This window comes from Schistocerca nitens, chromosome 10 (genome assembly GCF_023898315.1).
Source record: "Schistocerca nitens isolate TAMUIC-IGC-003100 chromosome 10, iqSchNite1.1, whole genome shotgun sequence".
Lineage (NCBI taxonomy): Eukaryota > Metazoa > Arthropoda > Insecta > Orthoptera > Acrididae > Schistocerca > Schistocerca nitens.
This window is the reverse complement of record NC_064623.1, coordinates 28,857,299-28,875,866: the sequence shown is the minus strand read 5'-3', so window position 1 is coordinate 28,875,866 and position 18,568 is coordinate 28,857,299. Positions and strand designations below refer to the sequence as shown.

The 18,568-nt window shown below is 42.1% G+C and overlaps 1 protein-coding gene across 1 annotated transcript in view; it reads right to left on the bottom strand.

Annotated features, from left to right (window-relative positions):
- Positions 1-1,307: 1,307 nt before the first annotated feature.
- LOC126210244 (serine-aspartate repeat-containing protein I-like) overlaps positions 1,308-18,568 on the bottom strand; it is a 38,707-nt gene continuing 21,446 nt past the window's right edge. Inside the window, exons 2-3 of the mRNA XM_049939433.1 lie at positions 17,725-17,775; positions 1,308-5,273 (exon numbers count right to left, since the gene is read on the bottom strand). Of these exons, the coding sequence (XP_049795390.1) occupies positions 1,535-5,273; positions 17,725-17,774 (3,789 nt within the window). The 5' untranslated portion in view covers position 17,775 and the 3' untranslated portion in view covers positions 1,308-1,534. The remainder of the gene's footprint in view (positions 5,274-17,724; positions 17,776-18,568) is intronic.

Below are 18,568 nucleotides of genomic sequence, written 5' to 3'. Positions count from 1 at the left end.
TAGATGTCGTGTTTCTTGACTTCCGCAAGGTGTTCGATACAGTTCCCCACAGTCGTTTAATGAACAAAGTAAGAGCATATGGACCATCAGACCAATTCTGTGATTGGATTGAAGAGTTCCTAGATAACAGAACGCAGCATGTCATTCTCAATGGAGAGAAGTCTTCCGAAGTAAGAGTGATTTCAGGTGTGCCGCAGGGGAGTGTCGTAGGACCGTTGCTATTCACATTATACATAAATGATCTTGTGGATGACATCGGAAGTTCACTGAAGCTTTTTGCGGATGATGCTGTGGTATATCGAGAGGTTGTAACAATGGAAAATTGTACTGAAATGCAGGAGGATCTGCAGCGAATTGACGCATGGTGCAGGGAATGGGTATTGAATCTCAATGTAGACAAGTGTAATGTGCTGCGAATACATAGAAAGAAAGATCCCTTATCATTTAGCTACAATATAGCAGGTCAGCAACTGGAAGCAGTTAATTCCATAAATTATCTCGGAGTACGCATTAGGAGTGATTTAAAATGGAATGATCATACAAAGTTGATCGTCGGTAAAGCAGATACCAGACTGAGATTCATTGGAAGAATCCTAAGAAAATGCAATCCGAAAAGAAAGGAAGTAGGTTACAGTACGCTTGTTCGTCCACTGCTTGAATACTGCTCAGCAGTGTGGGATCCGTACCAGATAGATACAAGAGATAGAGAAGATCCAACGGAGAGCAGCGCGCTTCGTTACAGGATTATTTAGTAATCGCGAAAGCGTTACGGAGATAATAGATAAACTCCATAAACTCCAGTGGAAGACTGCGCAGGAGAGACGCTCAGTAGCTCGGTACGGGCTTTTGTTGAAGTTTCGAGAACATACCTTCACCGAGGAGTCAAGCAGTATATTGCTGCCTCCTACGTACATCTCGCGAAGAGACTATGAGGGTAAAATCAGAGAGATTAGAGCCACACAGGGGCATATCGACAATCCTTCTTTCCACGAACAATACGAGACTGCAATAGAAGGGAGAACCGATAGAGGTACTCAAAGTACCCTCCACCACACACCGTCAGGTGGCTTGCGGAGTATGAATGTAGATGTAGATGCAGAAAGTCGCTTGCCTGACATCGGCGGATAAATACGATGTTGCAGTGCCTATGTTATTCTGATTAAGACCCAAACATGCATGTAAGTCCGAAAGGCACATACTTCGGAATAACACAGACACTACAATATCCTACTTCCAGGTACGTGTCAACGGTAGATCTGAGAAAAGAAACAAAACGAGCCCTCTTTATATAGCATTTATTGGTTCTAGGTTACATCGTCCATACAGCAGCATTAAATATGGTACCTTAATACGGTTCTTACCTGTATCTACAGGCATAATAAAACTCAAAATACGAAGTTATTAAATTGAATTTTTTGTTGGAAAGGTTATAGGTAGCAATGACTAACGCAACGTATCTACAGTAGCAAGACTTTAAAAGCAAAGTTAGTGCTCAAAATGACCAGAAGACCCAAAGAAACACATTTGTGATCTCTCAGGTTTTCGCGGTGTCATTCATTAGACTGTGTTTCCCCGTGGCCCGCAGCACACTGTACCTGCTTTCAATGTCTTTCCACTCAGACCAGCTACTGGATAGCTTTTCCGGGTTTTTACATTGCCCATCTTTCCATTTCTCCACACACTGGCACAGTTCTTCGCATGCCCTGTGTGTTTCTTCAAGTCCAGGATAGCCCAATAGGTGCTGGAGCTCCTTGCAGATGTCTTCCTTTATTTCCTCAACGTGCTTTTGGCCACAATGAAAGAAGAAATGCCCCACAAAGTCGCGGTCGTCTTTAATTGCCTTCGGAACCATCGGACCCACTTTGAGTTTGTACATGTCGCCGCCCAAGTCTAGCAGCTTGTTTCTCTCAACAATGTTTGAACATGGCGCAGCAACCGTGTTCGTGACTATCATCCTTGAAAAAGGACCTGCATTTCGCTTCAGGGGGGCGTTAGTTAATAACACCAGTGCATAGCAGCTGTAATCCTGTAGTTTATTTTTAAATTTATTGAAAGATTTCCAATAATTGATAATGGCGAAGGGGTATTTCTTATAGGACATATCATTGGAGTTGTCATTGTAGCAGTCATTGGAATTGTCATCGACATTATCGTTCTCATTGTCGGAGAAATAGTCATTAGCATAGCAGTTGGCGTAGTTGCCAGCATGGTCTATGTCACAGCTGTTGTCATAGTCATCACCATCGTAGTCGGCGTAGTAGTCGACATTGTTGTCGTCACAGTCGTCAGCATAATCATCATCGTCGTCGACATTGTCGCTGACATAGTCGTCGGCGTAGTCGAAGCCACAGTTCTCTGCGTACTCAGCAGTATAGTCGTAGGCATAAATGTCGGTAGAGTTGTCGGAATAGTCATTGGAATAGCTGTCAGCATAGTAATCGAGATAGTAGTCGGCCTTTTCTTCAGTGTCTTTGTTGCCGCTGTTGTCAGCATAATTGTCGACATTGTCGTCGGCATAGTCTTCGGCATAGTCATCGTCATATTCTTCAGCATAGTCATCAGCATTTTCTTTGACGTAGTCATCAGCATAGTTGTCATCACTTTCTTCAGCATAGTCATTTGCATCATCGACACTTTCATCGGCATAGTCATTGGCATAGTCATCAACACCGTCTTTTGCAGTGTTATTGGCAGTGTCGTCGGCACAGTCATCAGTGCTGTCATCATTACAAACATTGGCACTGTCTTCGGCACTCTCACTGACCCGGCAATCAGTCCATTCATTATTCCAGTCATCAGAACAGTCATCAGAGCAGTCATTAGCACTGTTATTGGCATAGTCATTGCTATGCTCATAGATATAGTCATTGTCACAGTCATCATCATTGACACTGGAACAGTAATTGGCATTGTCATCACTATAGTCATTGGCATAGACATTGGCATAGACATCGGCATTCTCATTGGCTTTCTCATTGACACAGTCATCAGCCCAGTCACCAGAACTGTCACTGGCAGTGTCATTGGCGCTGTCATCAGCACAGTAACAGGCACAGTCATCAGTCCAATAATCAGCACAGTCATTGACAGAGTAACTGTCACAGTCATCAGCATAATCATTGGCACAGTCATTGGTACTGTCAACGGCATGGTCATTGGCCCAGTTGTCAGACCATTCAATGGCACATTCATCGCCACAATTGGCAGAGTCATAGGCGCATTCATCAGCCCAGTCAATGGCCGAGCCTTTGTCACAGTCATTGGAACTATCATCATCACTGTCATTGGCACTGTCATCATCACTGTCATTGGCACAGCCATCATCACTGTCATTGCAACAGTCATGAGTCCAATCATCAGGAGAGCCATCAGCACACTCATTGTCATATTCATTGTGACAGTCATTCCCACTGTCACCAGCACAGCCACTGGCCCAGTCACTGAGCCAGACCTCCTCAGCCCAGCCATCAGCACAATAATTAGCAGAGTCACTGGAACAGTCATAATTACCATCGTCAGCAGAGTCATTGGAACAGTCATAATCATTGTCACCAGCACAATAACTGGCACAATCAACAACACAGTCATTGGCATAGTCATTCTCACAGACATTGGTCCATTCATCAGCCCAGTCAATGGCCCAGCCTTTGTCACAGTCATTGGAACTATCATCATCACTGTCATTGGCACTGTCATCATCACTGTCATTGGCACAGCCATCATCACTGTCATTGCAACAGTCATGAGTCCAATCATCAGGAGAGCCATCAGCACACTCATTGTCATATTCATTGTGACAGTCATTCCCACTGTCACCAGCACAGCCACTGGCCCAGTCACTGAGCCAGACCTCAGCCCAGCCATCAGCACAATAATTAGCAGAGTCACTGGAACAGTCATAATTACCATCGTCAGCAGAGTCATTGGAACAGTCATAATCATTGTCACCAGCACAATAACTGGCACAGTCAACAACACAGTCATTGGGATAGTCATTTGCACAGACATTGGTCCATTCATCAGCCCAGTCAATGGCCCAGCCTTTGTCACAGTCATTGGAACTATCATCATCACTGTCATTGGCACTGTCATCATCACTGTCATTGGCACAGCCATCATCACTGTCATTGCAACAGTCATGAGTCCAATCATCAGGAGAGCCATCAGCACACTCATTGTCATATTCATTGTGACAGTCATTCCCACTGTCACCAGCACAGCCACTGGCCCAGTCACTGAGCCAGACCTCAGCCCAGCCATCAGCACAGTGAATAGCAGAGTCATTGGAATAACCATAATTACCATCGTCAGCAGAGTCATTGGAACAGTCATAATCATTGTCACCAGCACAATAACTGGCGCAATCAACAACACAGCCATTGGCATAGTCATTCGCACAGACATTGGTCCATTCATCAGCCCAGTCAATGGCCCAGCCTTTGTCACAGTCATTGGAACTGTCATCATCACTGTCATCACCACAGTCATCAGCAGAGTCACCAGAAGAATCATTATCACTGTCATCAGCAGAGTCATTGGTCCAGCCATAAGCCCAGCTGTCAAAACAATCGTCAGCACAGTCATCAGAGCATTTATTGCCACTGTCGCTAGCCTGGTCATTAGGGCACTCCTCAATCCAGTCAGCAAAGTCATCAGTGCAGTTAACAGGAAAGTCATTTGCACAGTCATTGCCACTGTCATCAGCACAGTCATTGGCACAATCATTAAGCCAGTCATCAGCAGAGTCAGCACAGTCATCAGAGCATTTATTGCCACTGTCACTAGCGTGGTCATTAGGCCACTCCTCAACCCAATCAGCAAAGTCATCAGTGCAGTCATCAGCACAGTCATTTGCACAGTCATTGCCACTGTCATCAGCACAGTCATTGGCACAATCATTAAGCCAGTCATCAGCACAGTCATCGGCCCAGTCATTGGCGAACGCGTTGGTCCAGTCATTAGCAAGTAAATTATCATTGGATTTGTTTTTCTTCTTTGGAAACAGGTCAGCTTCCGTGAGTATTTTATATTTCTTAGACACCTTATGTTTCAACTGCACCAGCAAGATGTATTTTTCACCCAGATTGTCCACGCTGTTCCATGTAACAACGATGTCGTCAAATATGTGCCAAACACTGCGGTTATCGGACGTCAGCTCGAAGTTTGGGAGCTGATTTGTGAGGCAGCGGAGGAAGACCAGTGCGATGACTTGCTCTTCGTAGCGGAACCCGTGGCCTTTCCTTCGTTTCCTTTGTAATCCTTTGTCTGGATCCCTGTAAAACACAAAGAAAAGTCTTGTTTCAATCAGTCTCTTAGAAAGCTACCAATCATTAGAAAAGTTCAGACCTGTAGACGTTTGATCAGCCATGGCTGTAATTGATTATGGTGTCCGGTTGCAATACTGGAGTGTATCATTTATTTATTGAATACGATCTGATGGGGCATTCAGACTTTCTCTAACAACAGACCATGAAGTGCACACATGAAAATTTCTACAAAACACAGTTTGTCAAGCTTCTCAATGCAACCAGGAGTTAACTTCGCTGCTGTTTCCGCTTCAGCCGATGTACAATTTCTTAAGGAGATCGTATCTCAATACTAACTCATCTAAAGAAGTTTTATTCTTAATTGTGGCTTATAATTACATCATTTACACTGTTTCCAAACACCTGGAGTGCATACAAGAGATCTAAAAGGAATACTGAAAATGCCTTAGAAATAAAATGATCAGTACTCTCTCCTTCTCTCACCCCCTCCCCCTCTCTCTCTCTCTCTCTCTCTCTCTCTCTCTCTCTCTCTCTCTATATATATATATATATATATATATATATATATATATATATATATATATATAATCCTAGCTATAGGCATTTCCTGCCTATAAAGGTCGGTCGTTAGTGGTGGCAGAGGTGGCGCCTCATAGCATACCAGATGTTTCCACTGATCAGATCAGGCGAAATTGTTTACCACAGCAGAAACGCCAGTTCATTATCATGTATCCTCAAACCGCTGTATCACGTTTCTTCCTTGTAACAAGGCATGAAGGGATAAAGATGGTCCACAATAATGTCACATAGTCCATAAATGTCACAGTGCCTTTGATTATTACCGCAGATCCAATGGTAGCTGAGGTGGATGTCTACTATAGTATAATCCTGCCCCCAATAGAATGCTTCCATTCGCCTGAATAATGGCGTGTCCCAACACGACCACTGGAACTGATGTATCAAGAAACATGATTCATCTGACCGTGCAACAACTTTCCATTGATCCACGTTCCAGTCACGATGATTCCTTGCGCATTGCAATTATAAATCTATGGCGTCTGTCGGTCAATTGCAATTTACGCTGAATGGTGTGCTCTGAAACACTTGCACTTGCACCGACATTTATAACATCCACGATATATGTATATTTTTTGTATTACGAGTGGAATATGAACGTGTGGATAATATTCATTCAATTATGTAATTATTTCTTAAAAAGATGATAATTATGTAAAACAGAGAAAATATTTGTCTCACATTCTTTGTTAATCTATGTAATTCTTTTCTTTTGTTTTGTACCCTTTTGTCGTCTTCTTCTGATGTACATCGCCGACGCAAGACGCGTATCGATTTGAGGTCTGTTGAATGAAAAACATTTAATGTAAAATTATTGTACTTTTATGTTCATTTGCTGGTAAAAACAAACAGAGCCAAATGCGTTAAAACTATTTATGATTAATTATTGAAGATTCACTTCCTCTTTTAATTATAATTTTGTATTAATTGTTTTATCATAGCTGCAAGAAGCGCAGCCATTGTTAGTTGCGATTATATAGCAACTTCGTCTGTACTTCTAGTTGAAAATAGCATGGGTTTGTGTTAAACTAATTTGCAAAACAATTTAATATTTTTTTATTGGTGGCATCAATTTAAATGGTTAACTATTTATTGGGAAAAGGAAAATCTTAATTAAAAAAAGAAATCCTTTATCTTTTATTGGCCGCCATCTTAACTTTTATTACAGTGGCAAATTTAAATTACTTGAAACTGCAAACAATATTTGGATATGTAAGAAATAAATGTGCACCGGTGGTACTGAACCCTATTTATAAAAGAAAAAAAATTAATCGAATCAGACTGCATTTTCTAAGAACAGTGCTGATGGTATTTATTGTTGAACAAGATTTCATTGCTGATGTATGAGGCCAAAATTATTTTTTTCCGTGATTCGTCCGTAGTTTATTTTTTGGTAGCTTGCGTCATTGTTGTGTGCGGGTGGTATTCTGTGGTTCCTTTTCATGATCAATTTGCTAAGAATAATGAAATCCATCGAAGCCAAAAAAAATTATAAAAGTTCTGATGTACGATCTGTAACTTTAGTGATATGAACAAAGCTTACAGTCAACATTACTACACTACGTCAGGTGGAATTCTTGTGCAATTTGAACAAAATAATTATCCGGGAGAAGTTGTAGTTTGAACAATGCATTATACATGTGTATAATATTGTCAGTATCATTTACAAAATCAAATCAATGCAACCGCAAAAAAAAAAAAAAAAAAAAAAAAAAAAAAAAAAAAAAACAGAGTGAATTCAAACCGCAGAATACCATAGAGTATCGTATCATCCATATTCATTGCACTTGTCCATGTTGATGATACACAAAAACCGCCACAATTGCATTCTGTCGTGAGATCAGCTAACAGGTCGCCACTTACCCTACTTTACTGAGTGGGCAACTTTCTGATGTCCACATTCTGAGTTGAGGTGTGGGTCGCCTGTTACTGGGTCCACCATCCTTCAACTATATCAACTGTCTTTCATTACAGCAGCACACAAAGAACAGACCAGCTTCGCCATTTCTGAGATTTCCGTTGCAGATCCCCAGTCCATAATAATTTGCTTTTTGTCAAAATGACATGTCTATAAATATCCCCATCTGCCTCCCCTGTTGTCACTAGAATCGTTATGAATTTGACTCTTATCTTCTTATATATGTTCCTCGCCCCATCACGTGCCCACATCATCACCAGTCAGCACCGAGTCTCGCACTGGACTATGTTCATAATGTTTTGTGTCATCGCTTTAGGTATACATCTTGAAATTCAATTGAAAATATCGCATATGATGACTTGCTAAAAGCCCAGATGGCGATGGTCAGGCTGTTGCTAACATGAAGAAAGTGATGACAAAGATTACGATGATGTTGATGCATCCAGCAAGTCCTTGAGGTGACATTACAGTAAATGATATGTGAGTAGGAAGAAGGAATAATGAATGGATGAGTGACAATAAGACAATGGAGACAAATGGGTCATTATGTCTTGGTGTGTGGGGATTTGTAGGACTCAGAGAAGGGTGTGTAAATGGAAGTTGGAGCACCAAGGAGTGAAGGTGGGTCAAGAGCCTGGGAGCACATAGGGACTTGGACTGTAGCTGATAGGACAGGTAGATATCAGGATGGATTTCTGGACCGGAGAGAGGGAATCTGTTGAAGTTTTCTTCTTGTAAGACATGGACAGTGTGGAGGTGGAGGGATGGTGAGGTGTGTTTGGATAGGTGTGGCAGTAACCCAGGATTGGAGGGGATTGGGTAGATTACAGCCAGCTCTATTTTACTTTCACCCTGTTGCAGACCGGTTGGCAATCACCAAATTGTTGCTCTTTAACCATGCACTTGAGAAGATAAAATGAGTGATATCAATGATATAATGATGGTGATATGATCTAAAATTATTTTATAATAAGGATAATATGGCACGATATCCTGCTAGCTGTGGATGGTGGCTGGGAAGTAGTAAATATTGAAGGGAATGTTATATTGAAAAGGATTCAGGATATCTATATGGGAAGGAACTTATGAGGGTAATCCCAAAAGTAAGCTCTCCTATTTTTTATAAGTACATAGACCTGTTTCTTTCTACAATGGTTTACATCAATTTACAGCTTGAACATTTAGCTGTTTTTCGACACATTCTGTCGATGCATTTTTGTAGACGCTGTGGCAGTTTTTGTATGCCCATGTCATACCAGCTCGCCGCCATGCTCTTCAGAAAATTATGAGCCTCTTCTTTCACCTCGTCGTCGGAGCTGAATCGCTTTCCGGCCAAATGTTCTTTTAACCTAGGGAACAGGTGATAGTCACTGGGCGCCAAGTCAGGCCTATAGGGTGGGTGGGTGATTATGTTCCACTGAAACTGTTGCAGGAGAGCAACGGTTTGCCGAGCAATGTGTGGGCGAGCGTTGTCACGGAGAATGTGTACGCCCTTGCTCCACATTCATCTACATCTACATCCATACTCCGCAAGCCACCTCACGGTATAGAGCGGAGGGTACCTTGAGTACCTCTTCTCCGGTTCTGAATTGCCCATTTGAGATTTTTCAGAGTCTCACAGTACCTGTCAGCGTTAGTTGCGGACCCAGCGATTCAGCTCCGACGACAAGGTGAAAGATGAGGTTCATAACTTTCTGAAGAACATGGCGGCGAGCTGGTATGACAAGGACATTCAAAAACTGCCACAGTGTCTACAAAAATGCATCGACAGAAATGGTGATTATGTCGAAAAATAGCTAAACTGATGGTGATTATGTCGAAAAATAGCTAAACTGATGTAAACCATTCTAGAAATAATCAGGTCTATGTACTTACAAAAAAATAGGAGACCTTACTTTTAGGATTACCCTCGTATAACTAACATTTAGATATTAGGAAATGAGTGGGCTGCCAGTTGGGAAACCAAAAAGTGGATGGTGTCTTCAGTTGGTATAGACAGGGTAGACTATGGTTGAAAGGAATAGTAATTTTACAGGGATGCATGATCTGGGAATGAAAAGTGATTGAAATTACACTGGGAAATGATGTGGAGAGCTTGTAAATGAAGGGAAGGTGGGATGTATAGCTGGAGGCAAGTTTCTCAAGAATGGATCACACAATAACGTATTGGGGCTCAAGTTTATGGCAAACGTAGAACAAGTGCAAGTGTTCTAGGTGTATAAGATGGTGTGGGAAGTACATGAGCTGGTACTAAATATGACTAGGAAGAGGTAGTTGGACATGGAGAGTGAGGTGCAGAGAAAGTAATTCCGAGATTTTGAGGCAGCGATGGAACTTGGGAGAAGCCAAGGTAAGGACAGAGGTGACGAGGGTTTTATATTTATGGATGAAAGGCTGGAATGAGTCAAGTTGGATGCGTCAGGACAATAAATCCTTCCGAAATGCCTCTGCTTTCTCTCAACAGCTCTTCCAGCAAATCCTACTCCCATGCCCACAAAGGTGAAAGCCTCATGGCCCCTGGACAATGCACTCTATGAGAGAGCAGCAAACTCAGAGAGGGTGCAGGGCGAGCGCTCATAATGCAACTGGGGGACTGTTATTACTGAGAACCCTTGGAGAAAAGCATGGGATAAAAGGACTGTCAACAAGTATGACGACTGGAAACGTAAACTGATCAAGAGATTGGGAACCAAAGGTCGTCTGAGAATGGTGACATGTCATATAAAACTGTGATCAACAAGACTGAATTGAGCTTTTGTCAGTAGAGGTTCAGTCTTGTTGATCACAGTTTTATATGACATGTCACCATTCTCAGACGACCACTGTTCTGTTGGTTTCAGATTGTGATTTTCATTTTAGTCTGAAGTACTGAGCGAGGCCTTCAGCCGTCTATTAATTTAGTTTGTTTTAATTTTAAAATAAGGCCTTCAGCCATCTTAAATTAAAATTTGAAGATTCATTTGTTTAAAACGATTTTTTTTAAATTTTCTCTATCTGAAATTCTTGTTATCCAGGCCATAGGCCCTGAGTTGTTCAATGTCTTGTGTGTGGCCTTCAGCCTAGTACATACGTGAAATTTTTTTTTAAGTAAGGCCTTCAGCTGCGTGTATTATTTAAAGCAATTTTTTATAACTTCAGGCCTTCAGCCATTCTTGTTTTTGGTGTGGTTTTGGGCCTTCAGCCCAGGAGGTATCTCAAGTTTTCTTAACTAGGCCTTCAGCCATATTGTTTTATTTTGATCCCTTTAAGGCAATTTGTAATTAAGTGGTTCTTAGGAAAATAAAAGTTTGTGTGTTTTGTGCAACTGACAGTAACTGATTACGGACCCCCTCCACAACCATAACCTGATACGCTCTATCTTACGAAACCAGATTTCAACTGGTAGCAGAGCGTGGATATGATTGTGATATTGCCATTCCAGTTACTGTTAGTGTTGCACCATATTGTCTTGGTTGTTGATTGTTTCAGGTGACTTATTTTAATGACGGTCAGGCTGTGCCTGGGGATTGACCTGTTGAGGAAGGACAACCTTGTTTATGAGTTGGCGATAAGGCGCCAGCCTATTGAGGGCAATGTTCCGGACTTAATGGCCCCCTTGCGTACTACCGTTCTTCACCTGGTTGACGTCACACTGGAGGCAGCCTTTGAATTCTTGCTTAAGGCTGTTAGGGGCCTTGAGGGCACCATTTGTGTTTTGGAAGGCACTCAACCTGGTGACAGTCATTTGGACAGGATGTGGGCACAGTTAGTGCATTTAACCAATCGGATAGCGGATTTATGCATGTTAGGTTTGGAGGATCATCATAAAAAATTAACCGTAGAATTGGGATCTCTGGTTAATGCATTGCAGTTTAAGCTTACATGTTTAGAAGAGGACTGAAGAGTGGGACTTGCTATATCAAGGGGGAACTGTGAGCCAGCCTGGGGGGTGTTGTTGTTATATCCTCTGTGAAGTTAGACACAGTATTTGCCAAATTGCCTAATCCTCTGGCGTATTTCTTTCGAGATATTACTGGATTAGTTGTAGATGAACTTGAGCAGGTCGAAAACTTATTATGGTTGTTGGTTCATCTTGAACAACATGCTGCTGCCTTTCGCGTTCTGTGCCAAGTAGTTTTGTCACTGTTGTACCCATTAGCTAGAGGTGAGTTGCGGAACCTCCTATCCCGAACCATGGCAGAAGGGTTTTCCTTACAGCAATAAAGGGAGCTTGTCATTAACCAGAGATTGACCACCGGAGTTCGGAAAGAGCTTTAGTGTCGTTACATTTGGGAGATGCAGCAGGATAAACAGGAGTTACATCAGTATGTCGACAGAGTTCAGACAGCCTGCTTGGCCTTGTTGATCGATTTGCCAGGACGGGAGTTGGTGTCTATTGTTCTTAGGGGAATGCGAGTGGCAGATAAGTCGCACTTTGTTTTTAGTGTTCGTCCTTCAACCCGGGAAGAGCTCCATTCCACTGTTGTAGCGATATCTACTTTTCCGCTTGTGAAGGATCGGGCCACGGTCGTTATCAAGGGAAATTCCGAATTGCCTACATCGGCTGAGGCTGTTAAAAGGGATCCCTGGCGTTGCTTCGTGTGTGGTAGGACGGCTCATTTGGTGCGCTCTTGCATTCAGCCTCATGCACCCAGAGCCAATAAATGACGCCAGGGCAGGGCAGCGACCTTGGGATCAAGCCTTTAAACCTTGGTGCATCCGTTTTGTTGCTCCCTCATCATCGCTCTTGCCTTATATTTGTTCTCGAGTAGGTGGGGAACCAATTTGGGCTCTTTTGGATTCTGGTAGCTCCCTTTCACTATTGAGCTTCGAATGGTTTCTTAAATTTGGTTCAAATGGCTCTGAGCACTATGGGACTTAACATCTATGGTCATCAGTCCCCTAGAACTTACAACTACTTAACCCTAACTAACCTAAGGACAGCGCACAACACCCAGTCATCACGAGGCAGAGAAAATCTCTGACCCCGCCGGGAATCGAACCCGGGAACCCGGGCGTGGGAAGCGAGAACGCTACCGCACGACCACGAGCTGCGGACTTACATTTGGTCATCTTACGAAACTTCAGTAGGGTTATTAGGCCTTCGACATCTGCCTATGCTTCCCCCATATTCCCAAGGATCAGGGCGGGATTTTAGGTCAGTTGTTGACTACCGGCGCCTGATCACTAAGACCGCCCTCCAGTCTGTTCCTCTACCTGATGTTCAGAACTCCTTCACTTAGTTTGCTGGTGCTAATTGGTTTACTGTTCTTGATTTGAACCAAGCCTATTATCAGATTACCTTAGCTGAAGAATGTAAACATGTTACAGCATTTTGTACTGACTGGAATCTGTTTGAGTTTAACAGGGTTTCCTTTGTTTTGGCTACTGGTGCAGCCGTTCTTACTCGTTTTCTGGATAATATCCTTGGGGACTTGAAATTAGTCTCTGTGTATAATTATCTGGACGACTTAGTCATTTATAGCCATTCATTTCAGGACCATTTGGATCATATCTAGCAAGTTTTTTTGAGGTTGCAGAGAGCTCGGTTAACTGTTAAACCCAGTAAGATGACGTTAGCCAGGCAGCAGGTGTCCTTCTTAGGGCACCTGGTATCAGGTCAGAGCATTCGCATCGACCAGGAACGAACTAAGGCATTAAAGAGCTCTGCCTCCGCCCACTGATAAACGTGGAATTGCTAAGTTCATAGGCATGGCGAATTATTTTAGGCGTCTTGTACGTAATTTTGCTCAGTTGGCTGCTCCCTTAAAAGAACTGCACCGGAAAGGAGTGCGTTTTGAATGGGGACCTGCCCAAGAGACGGCGTTTGAGCACATAAGGCAGTTATAGCCAACCCTCCAGTTCTCGGTTTACCGGACTTTAATAAAAGGTTTATTGTCCAAACTGACGCATCTAACGCGGGTATTTCGGTTGTCCTCCTCCAGGAGTTCGAAGGTCGGAGGCAGCCATTAGCGTACGCGTCTCGTAGGTTCACCAGTGCCGAACTTAAGTATTCCGTCTGCGAGTGCGAGGCGTTGGCCGTTTTGTTCGCTGGAGAAGTACATATGTGGCTGACAGAGCGGTAGCCCTTTTCTTTGGCTTACCAACCTATTGCTGGAGGCCCTTGCACCACACTCTCTCTCGACACCTATCCAGCTTTCGCCCTTCTTTTACTTCCGCCACTTTTTCCTCGAACTGAGCTACGTACGTACTGCGATACTACCAGCGCACTTGAGATCCACGAAGGTGATCTATGGTTTCCTTGAGCAGTATAGGTTGAGGGGAAGCATCCCCACATTGACTGGCGTGCCGTCGGGCTCTGGGCTACCCAGAGACCATGGCATGGGCCTCGATTGGCCGCCATATTCTCCGGAGCTGACCATATGCGACTTTTGCAGTTACATTTAAGACAAGGAGTACAGCAATAACTTCAAAACCATTGCTGAGTTGAAGACATAAGTGTCCAAGGAATAGAAAAGCAACTGAAATCACTCAACAGAGGAAAGTCCACTGGACCTGACGGGATACCAATTCGATTCTACACAGAGTACGCGAAAGAACTTGCCCCCCTTCTAACAGCCGTGTACCGCAAGTCTCTCGAGGAACGGAGGGTTCCAAATGATTGGAAAAGAGCACAGGTAGTTCCAGTCTTCAAGAAGGGTCGTCGAGCAGATGCGCAGAAGTATAGACCTATATCTCTGACATCGATCTGTTGTAGAATTTTAGAACATGTTTTTTGCTCGCGCATAATGTCATTTCTGGAAACCCAGAATCTACTCTGTAGGAATCAACATGGATTCCGGAAACAGAGATCGTGTGAGACCCAACTCGCTTTATTTGTTCATGAGACCCAGAAAATATTAGATACAGGTTCCCAGGTAGATGTTATTTTCCTTGACTTCCGGAAGGCGTTCGATACAGTTCCGCACTGTCGCCTAATAAAGTAAGAGCCTACGGAATATCACACCAGCTGTATGGCTGGATTGAAGAGTTTTTAGCAAACAGAACACAGTATGTTGTTCTCAATGGAGAGACGTCAACAGACGTTAAAGTAACCTCTGGCGTGCCAAAGGGGAGTGTTATGGGACCATTCCTTTTCACAATATATATAAATGACCTAGTAGATAGTGTCGGAAGTTCCATGCGGCTTTTCGCGGATGATGCTGTAGTATACAGAGAAGTTGCAGCATTAGAAAATTGCAGCGAAATGCAGGAAGATCTGCAGCGGATAGGCACTTGGTGCAGGGAGTGGCAACTGACCCTTAGCATAGACAAATGTAATGTATTGCGAATACATAGAAAGAAGGATCGTTTATTGTATGATTATACGATAGCTGAACAAACACTGGTAGCAGTTACTTCTGCAAAATATCTGGGAGTATGCGTGCGGAACGATTTGAAGTGGAATGATCATATAAAATTAATTGTTGGTAAGGCGGGTACCAGGTTGAGATTCATTGGGAGAGGCCTTAGCAAATGTAGTCCATCAACAAAGGAGGTGGCTTACAAAACACTCGTTCTACCTATACTTGAGTATTGCTCATCAGTGTGGGATCCGTACCAGGTCGGGTTGACAGAGGAGAGAGAGAGAAGAGCCAAAGAAGAGCGGCGCGTTTCGTCACAGGGTTATTTGGTAACCGTGATAGCGTTACGGAGATGTTTAACAAACTCAAGTGGCAGACTCTGCAAGAGAGGCGCTCTGCATCGCGGTGTAGCTTGCTGTCCAGGTTTCGAGAGGGTGCGTTTCTGGATGAGGTATCGAATATATTGCTTCCCCCTACTTATACCTCCCGAGGAGATCACGAATGTAAAATTAGAGAGATTCGAGCACGCACGGAGGCTTTCCGGCAGTCGTTCTTCCCGCGAACCATACGCGACTGGAACAGGAAAGGGAGGTAATGACAGTGGCACGTAAAGTGCCCTCCGCCACACACCGTTGGGTGGCTTGCGGATATAAATGTAGATGTAGATGTAGACAGCTGTTCAGGAGGTCATCGACAGCATCGATGTTCCGACAGGAGGGTCACGAAGAATTTTGCTAATCGCCTGAACCACATCATCGCCAATGATGGCAGGCATATCTAACATGGTATAAGCTAAATCCGAATATCTGTAGTGACGTTTATGTGTTGAATAAACTGTGTGCTCGCCGTAGTTTGCAACTAATTTACTTTTTTCTTTTTTCTTTGTTTCTTTTTGATGTAGTTCAATAACTGTCACCCTGTATGTGAGTTGCTCGAAGACTTCTTAAAAATAGAACCCCGTACGACGTTCTCGAAGGCGAATGTTCGTCAGAGACAAATGTATCATCAGGAGTGCTCCAAAGAAAATTTAGAATAGCAATAAATAGAATATTATTTTTAACTGTCACTAAGTCTATCCTGAAGGTTTCTGTCTGGAGTATAGCCTTATATGGAATCGAAACGTGTATGGCCAACAGCAGAGGTAAGAAAAGATCAGCAGCACTTCAGATGTGTTGTTACAGAAAAATGCTGATCATTAAATCCAAAGACCAGGTAACTCATGAACACATATGACATCGGTTTGGGGAAAAAAGAGCGGCATGTTAGAATTAGAGGAAAAGATCTGCAAATCACAGTTAAGTGCCTGGCAGAGGGTACACTGAACTACTTTCATCACAATCACCTAATAAGAAACTGTTAATATGGTAGTGCAGTAAAGTGTCGGGAGTAAAAATTGTAAAGTGACAGCAAGGGTTGAATGTAACAAGCTAGTTTAGTTACAAGTCGGTTGCCGGTTTCCAGCGCCTCTCGGTGTTGAAATAACAAAAATAGCTCCCATGTCCTTCACAAAATGACCCAAGTCCCTCCACAAGTAGTAATTACGAAAAATAAATAAAGAACAAATAGAGGGAAATATCTAGTATAGAAAGCAAAAGAAAAGAAAAGGAAAATTTAATTATAAATTTTAGAAACATGGGAAGGGGGAAAACAGTAGAAAATATTAAAATATTAGTTATTCCAATACGTAAGAAAATCAATATTATAGTCATAGAACGTAGGTCTGGGACACCAAAGATAGTGTTTATTAAAGTATAAATAGACATACGTTGTAATTACGATACTCCAGTCTCTAGTCTGTTCTAGTTCGGAAGTTATTTAGGACGTACAGCTTTAGAGAATAACAATTGGGACTTTATTAAACAGGGATCAAGAATAGATGGTGACGAGATTGTTTTTGAGGATTGTCAATTCAAGACTTTAATTTGGACATTTATCAGATTAGATAAACGGGAAGGTGAATACTAATCTCTTTGGCTTTAATGTCAATTCATGTGAATATTTAAACGTTTCACTGAATTGAAAATTTTAACCGGGTTCGGGCTTTGAATTGTGATAGTGGGAAACTTTAACTTCACGCGACTAGTGATCATAGTTAATGACAGTTTGCGGATATTAAATAGAAGTAACTTATTTACCGAAAGTGACAGGATATTATCTAACATCTCTGATGCTAGAGGGAATCCTACTTAGACATCTAATTAAAGAACTTCTTTGAATGAGATCGTATAGTGAACCTATTTATTAATAACTCTTGTCAATAAACTGACGTTGTTTTTATAATACAAGTCTTGAACATTAATTTAACTTAGATTAATAAACGTTAAGGTTTACGTGATCTATGCCAAGAACAAACTAGCGATTCGTAACTAAAACAATTGAACGAAAGGTTAAAGTATCGTCGTCTGTAAACATTGGTAGTTAAGCTACTAAAGATTTTTTCTCTCAGAGTTGGGAAGACTATATGTGTAGTGACCCACCTTTAACATTGGGTTTTAAAAGTAATCAAACTGATACTTAGCAGGGACAATATTAAAGTAAAACCCTTCAATGACAGTCAATGTGTAAAAAATAAAATCAAACTTGCACCTACTAGACGAAAAAGCGAAAGCAGAAAAAGGGCTGCTACAAGAGTCTAGTTTACGTATCTCCAGAAAAAGTTACCCAACGTGACGATACTTACTTATTATCAGAAGGTGAAATTGTTGCGGGTGAATTCTCTAAGCACGGCATCCTGAAAACAAAAAAGTGAGCATAAATCATTGCTTCTGCATGCAAGCTAAAGCGTTGCCATTTGCACTTTGACAATCCCATCTTGCAACAAAGGGCTGCTCTACTTCTTTGACCAGTACTTAGTTAGGGTGCTTCTAATCACTAGTGGTTCCTAGTTCCATAAATTTCTCGGTGTCCTCTCCGCTGTTTTAGCTCTCATGGTTTCAACAAAATGAAGTAGTATATCTACATATGACCATAGTTTAAATGAAATGGACGTGTGCACTGCTGAAACCACTACTTAAAGACAAGATTTACTGCTGATTTTATGGCGGCGTACATATCTAATTAAGAACTGAGGGGGCCAATTTTCAAGTTGTCACAAAAAGGGTTAAATAAAAACATTTTAGGATATACACTGTTTTATTATTTTAAAAATTACATCTAGATCTACCATGACTAACTTTATGTACATGACTACTCCGCAAATCACAGTTAAGTGCCTGGCAGAGAGTGCACTGAACTACTTTCAACATTATTTCTCTACCGTTCCACACCCTAACACTGTGCGAGAAAAAATAACACTTAAGTTTGGAAAAAGCATATTTGTGCCATCAGCTGTACAATTTTTATGTTTATTCTCTACCAGTTTCGATTGTTAGAATCATTTCCAAGGAGAAAACTGTGAGGTACAAATAAACAACTATAGAATATATGCAATCATCATAGCAAATTGAGGAATTAAAGAAAGCCGTTTTTAAACCACAGTACTTACACACCGTGCATTAACGGATTAACCATACATTTCTGTCATA